This window comes from Amborella trichopoda, chromosome 12, assembly GCF_054954075.1.
Source record: "Amborella trichopoda isolate Santa Cruz 75 chromosome 12, AtrichopodaSantaCruz75HAP2 v2.0, whole genome shotgun sequence".
NCBI classification, from domain to species: Eukaryota; Viridiplantae; Streptophyta; class Magnoliopsida; order Amborellales; family Amborellaceae; genus Amborella; species Amborella trichopoda.
The window spans coordinates 3,251,218-3,257,604 of NC_142347.1; the positions used below are offsets into that span (position 1 = coordinate 3,251,218).

Below are 6,387 nucleotides of genomic sequence, written 5' to 3' on the forward strand. Positions count from 1 at the left end.
TCCTTGTTTTTCGAAATATCTTTATCTTTTCAAAATTTTCACTATATGTCTTGTGTTTTCAAAATTTTAATTTCTTTATTAATCGTAACCTGTTCATGCTCCGGGTTCTATTTCAAATATCCCTATATCTTCAAAATTTCTAAAAATTCTTTTAAAAACAAAGGAGCTTGGACACCCATTTATGATGATTACCACGTTGCTGCCTTGTATCTCTCTTCGAAATCGGCTAGACATGTCTCTTCCTATAGAAAGCCTTTTCCTATAGACAACCTTAAGAAAGCTTAAGGAAATCAAAGAAGATGCCAGGGTTAAATTTCAAACATTGAAACCCATGAAGCGAAGTGGCATGACCAGAAAATCCAACTCGAGTTTCAAGCTTGTGTAACTCACCGACATCTCATGCCGAAAACCTTAGGAGGAAAACTGCCCTAGGTGGATGAGCTCGGTGAGCGCAATGACTTGGAGGGATTAGTTGGTGTGCCCTTTGACCACGTGGTGTCAGGAAGAAATTTAAAATGTCCGGATTACCTTTGACGTTCACCTACCTCTCGAAGGACAGGGAACGCCAAAGTGTCTACTTTTTTGCTATTCACCTATTCCCCGAAGGACAGGGAGTGCTAGTAAAACCAAATCCACAGTTCACATAGCCTACCCTGTGACCCGGAGTCAGTCTGCCTGCCCGGAACACTGCAGAAGCCCTGTTTTGACCTAAAATCTTATAGATGCCCTGTTTTACCAAAACGATCATTAAAAATAGTTAAAACTCCGTTTTGACCCAAATTTTACCTGAGAGCTTCACAAGAGGTTGAGGAACACACCTGAAAATAAAAATTTGAATTTGGACATTGTTTGGTTTGGGCGACACTAGCAGTGTCGCCCAGCCCAGACTGGTGTCGCCTAGAACTTTTTGCCCCAAATTGGAATTTTATTTCCCTTGTTGATTTTATTGCTTTTTTAGAGGGTTTTTATCAAAAAATTTTGGGCGACATTAGGAGTGTCGCTCAGATCTGTACCCCCGAAATTGAAATTTTTGGATGAAGATCTGTTGGTTATGGATATATATTCTTTCCAACAGATCCTTGACCCTATAAAGTCTCTTTTTCGTGGCCATTCAAAGGCATCTCTAGACGGCTTCAGAAGAGAATTGGAACCCTAGAGGATAGACTTGCTTCAAAAACCCTAGCCTCCTGAAACCCTAACCCTAAGCTTGAAAACCCTAAACCTAAGACCTAGGGCACAACAACCCTAGTTCTAAACCATCTCCACAGCACAACAAACCTTCTTCTACACTAGAGATCTAATGGTCGACATCTGAATCAGAGAGGCAAAGAGGATGCTGGTGTTGATATGGGTGAGCCCTCTAAGGCTCGGGAGTCCCAGGCCATCCGGCCCGGTTTGGTATTGTTTCTTCTTCTTTCTTTCTTCTTCTTTTACTGTTTTGATTCTATTTTATTTATTTTGATCTGTTAATTTACTTTAGCGAGTATTGATGCTCTGGATCATGCTGGCTCTGCCACAAATCTGAGAGCAGATCTGCTCGTTTCCGGGTGGATCTGGCCTCAGATCTGAATTTGATTTGTCCCACTTTCTCTACTACTACATTTTCATCAGTTTAAGGTATCAAAATTCGAGAGATCTTCGTCGGAAGATCTGTCAAATTTTCATCGTAAACACCCACCACTTATGAAGAAGCTTCCTCTGACACTGGGTGGCCTCAATAAAAGAAGAGATCAATGCACTTAAAAGGAGTCATACATAGGAACTAGTGTCATTGCCTCTAGGAAAAAATATTGTGGGCTGAAAATTGGTGTACAAAGTTTAGGTCAGATTAGATGGCTTAGTTGAAAGCTTGAAGTCCAGATTGGTGGCTAAGCGGTTTAGCCAAGAATATGGGATTGATTATGATGAGACCTTCACAATGAAGGCACTCACTATTCGATGCTTCTAGTCTCAGTCATTTATGTTTAATTGCAAATTCCATCAACTTGAGGTGAAAAAAGTATTTCTTCATGGTGATTTGAAAGAAGAAGTGAACAACCCAAAGGATTTGAAGATCCCTCATGGCCACATCATGTCTACAAATTAAAAAAAGTGATTTATGGACTCAAGCAAGCACCTCAGCCATGGTTTGAAAAATTCAGCTATCAACTCTATAGTATTGGTTTTCAAACAAGCAAGGTTGACTATTCTTTATTTTTAAAAAGATCATCCTCATGTATTATCCTCATTCTAATTTACGTGGATGACATCATTGTTACTGAAAATGATCTTAAGCTCTGATGCTGAAATGGGAAGGATGCCCTAATGATTGTAGGTCCATTACATGATTTTGTATATTCTTGAGAAGGAGTCTCAATTCTTGGAGTAGCAAAAAACATGCCTCATTATCAAATCCAGTACTGAGTCAGAATATAAAGCAGTGAGTATTTCTGCGACAAAAATTACTTGGCTACGTATGCTTATTAAGGAGTTGGTGTTTCCATAATTAAGCCAACAATTCTAGCTTGTGACAATCAAAGTGCTATGCGACTAGCCACAAATCCTATCTTCTATGCTCACACTAAACACATAGAAGTTGACTATCATTTAATCAAGAAAATGTTGTATCTGGTGTTATTTCCATGACCTTTGTTCTTTCATCCCACTAGTTGGCAGACATGTCTACTAAAGTCTGACAAGATCAAGACACCATGAGTCCACAAACAAGCTCTCAATGCACAAGATGCATGCTCGGCTTCAAGGGGATGCTAAGAGACAAACTGTATTTAGTGATATAATATAGGTCATTCTTTTATTCTTTATCCTCAAGGATAATTATGTCTATTGCATACGCGCGCACACACATAGACACTCACACACATGTGTAAACCGTGTGTGAGTCGAATGAATGAATATAATGGACGTGTTCTCTTCCACTCTCTCCCTCCTCTCCAGGGTTTCCATATTCTTACACTAATTAGACCTAGATTTCACTTGGTTAGGATGGTCCGGACGTGAGTCTATGAATATATTTTCTTTATTTTAAGACATATAAAAAAGATTGTATACAATGAGACCATTTATCTTAACTATAAGGAGGTGATAGTTATTCCTAACCATTAGATGTTAAACTAGACTGCTGGGTTGTGTCATATAATTAAAGTAATTTTTCTTTAGACTTTGAGTCTAGTCAAAACCACATAATTTAAAATATGAACACGATTAATTGTGACCTTTTTGTACTAAAAGTAATGAAAGAATATAAAGAAGCATATCTATTATATTTAGTATGCAATTCATCATCATCATCATCAGAACCTTAATGATGATTGTCAATCATTATCATCTTAGTATGTCATTTTATTATATGAAAAGGTATATACCTCATGCTAAAAGTAAAGAAATAATATAAAAAAGTATATATAATATATGTAGTATGCAATTCATCATCATATCATCAAATCCTACATGAATGACATCATCTTAGCATGCCATTATATTAAATGAAAATGTATATAACAAGATCATTTATTTTTTTTGGTACAGATAGGCCACAAAAACTCTCATCAGATTTCAAATCAGGTAATGGTAAAGGTATCATTAACTAGATCCAAAGTTAAAAAAAAAAAAAAAAAAAAAAAAGAAAGCCAGACAAATCCAAGCTATTTAATTTAACATCTAATAATTAGAAATAGTTGTGACCTCCTTGTAACAAAGATAAATAATCTAATAGTATGCAACCCAATCTGACCCAACCTGATCTGTTTTGATTGAAAACAAACCCAATCCCAATCTCAATATAAGGTAGTGTCCACGTCTGATGGACTTGGGTCCACTGACCAAGTCAGTTCCTGGACCTAGATCCGGTTGGGTTGGCGGTCCGACCGAACCGATTCCCACCCCTAAATGGCTTTCTTCCCATCTTCTCGAAGGCCTCATGAATTAAAGTCCTCCATGTCTATATATCGTTTGATCATAGCCATGCATTTGCCCAACCGAGGGTAGCTGCTGTCAATACGTATTTTGCGGCGCCCCCCACGTTTTTCTGAAATTTGAAACTCACAACGTCAAAATCATTTGATAACGGCCTCACTTCATTTTTCCAGGATTATAAAGACTTATTATCACACTGTGGAAGCGCATGGCATAGTATTGAGAGAAAGAGACAGACCATTCCTTAAACCAAAAATGGAGTGGTCTGCTCTCCCGCATCGCCTCTCTCCCTTCCCACCAAACTTTCCCGTAATAGAAATGGTTGAGTCCTCCTTCTTCTCTGGCAAGTTCTCGCCAGATTCCAGTGATATTGTCGGAATTCCTCTATTTGATGAGCTCTTCCTCAATTCTCTGGCGCCAAATTCGGTAAAAAATGTAGAGATTCCTCAATTCGACAATCTCTTCAATAATTCTTTGGTGTCTGATTCCGGCGCAGTTGAAGAGATTTCGCAGTTTGATGAGCTCCTATATGATTTCCCAGTGCCGGATTCGACCGAGTTTCGTGAAATCGAAGAGATGGATTTTGACCTGGTTGTGCCCAAGCCAGAAGGTTCATTGAGCTATGAAACTAAAATTTTACAGCTTCACTCTCGGATAATGAATTCTCCCTCAGATTTGCAAGAACGAGAATATGTACTCCAAAAAAATATGGAAATCAGTCAAAATCAGGAAGCTGTGTCCCTCCATGACTCACCAGATTTGTCAGGCAGAGATTCAGATTCTGGCGGTGAAATCTCGCCGGAAAATGACGATTCCAGCAACCATGAAGACGAGGAGAAGGGATTTCTTTTGCTCCACCTTTTGGTTGCAGCAGCCGAGGCTATATCGAATGAGAGCAACGATGTAGCCGATGTACTTCTTCAAAGGCTCAGAAAGCTTGTGTCTTGCTCAGGAACCCCAATCACACGCGTCGCATTCTACCTTTTCCATGGATTGCAGTGGCTTTTCACTGGCAAAAACGAGCTCTCAGACCTAAAATCAGATGATCGATTTAACGAAGAGAACCATCTGTTAGCATATAGGGCTCTCATCGAGTTGCACCCGTGTTCTAGAATGGCTCACTTCACAGCGAACCAGTTCATTCTTGATTCGATCAGCAGTGATACCAGAAAGCTTCATGTGATAGACTTTGATATAATGGATGGCTTGCAATGGCCGCCATTAATGGAAGCTCTAGCCTCTGAACCTCGTTGCTCTAAGTTCAAAAGCATCAAAATAACCGCCATTAAATGGAAGGAGAGCTCTGGATTATTGACAGGTAAGTGGCTCAAGGAATTTGCTCAAGACCTCGGCTTCAGATTCTCTTTCGAAGAAATGGAGCTCCAAAATCTCATAAATCATCATCAAAAAATCTACAGGGAAGAAGTCATGAGCCCATCAGAAGAAGAAGAGGAAATACAGATAGTGAACTGCATGTTCAAGCTTTTGCACATGTGTGACCGCAGCATGTGGCCGCTTTCGAATCTCATCGAAGCTTCAAAGAAGCTGAAGCCGCGGCTGCTGGTTCTCGGCCACTGCAATGGCGAATTGCGGAAAGAAATTTCGGGGGATTTCGTTAGCAGGTTTTCGGATTGTTTGCAGTGGGCTTCGGCGATATGCGACTCTCTGGAGTGGATCCTTCCAACACAGAGAGGTGGGAGGGAGCTGGTGGAGCGGTCGTTTCTCGGGCCGAAATTTTGCCGAGAAGTCATGTTTGGGGAGAGAGGGAAGCTTGCGGCCAAATTTAACGAAACTAACGGGTTCAGAGCGGCGAAACTAAGCGAGCGAAATGTTAATCAAGCGAACGAAATATTGCGGCTGAGAGCGAGCCACAGTTTCGGCGTGGAAGTGGCAGAAGGGGACAACGAGCTGGCTCTGACGTGGGGCTCCACAACCCTGTTATCCGTGTCGGCTTGGTACGTGTCCTAGAAGGCATGTCGAAATCTAAGTCGTGCAGAGCGTGTGAAGGCACCGCTAATTGTCGAGCGTTGGAGTCCGTGTCAAGTCTTGAATAATGGATTAACCTTGCCATAAATGTATTTAAAAATCATTTTATTAACTCATTCCCCACCATCGCATGTTAATGTTCTATTTGTACCTCATGCAAACCAACGCATGTTGATGTTCTTTTTGTATCTCATGCAATGGTTGTATCACGGTATAATGCAATCATACTTTTAGAAAATTATGTTTGTGGCATTTGCATGACTCAAAATTTAGATACGGTTAAAATGAGTCCCCTCCACACTTTTAGAAAACTATATTTGTCGTATTTGTATGACCTAAAATTTATATACGGTTAAAAATGAGTTTTATCCAATAACAGATCTAGACTGTTTATTTGGTGAATTTCAAGATATTAGTTCTTATAAATTCAAAATCATTTTTTTTTTTTAACATTGTTTATCTGACGATAATAAAACTATCTAAAATAAT

General features: G+C 39.7%; 1 protein-coding gene across 1 annotated transcript; it reads left to right on the plus strand.

Annotated features, from left to right (window-relative positions):
- Window positions 1-4,124: 4,124 nt before the first annotated feature.
- Window positions 4,125-6,136, plus strand: LOC18433705 (protein NODULATION SIGNALING PATHWAY 2). Its single transcript, XM_006843786.3, has one exon. The coding sequence runs from the start codon at window positions 4,168-4,170 to the stop codon at window positions 5,878-5,880; it is 1,713 nt and encodes a 570-aa protein (XP_006843849.3). The 5' UTR covers window positions 4,125-4,167; the 3' UTR covers window positions 5,881-6,136.
- The last annotated feature ends 251 nt before the right edge of the window (window positions 6,137-6,387 follow it).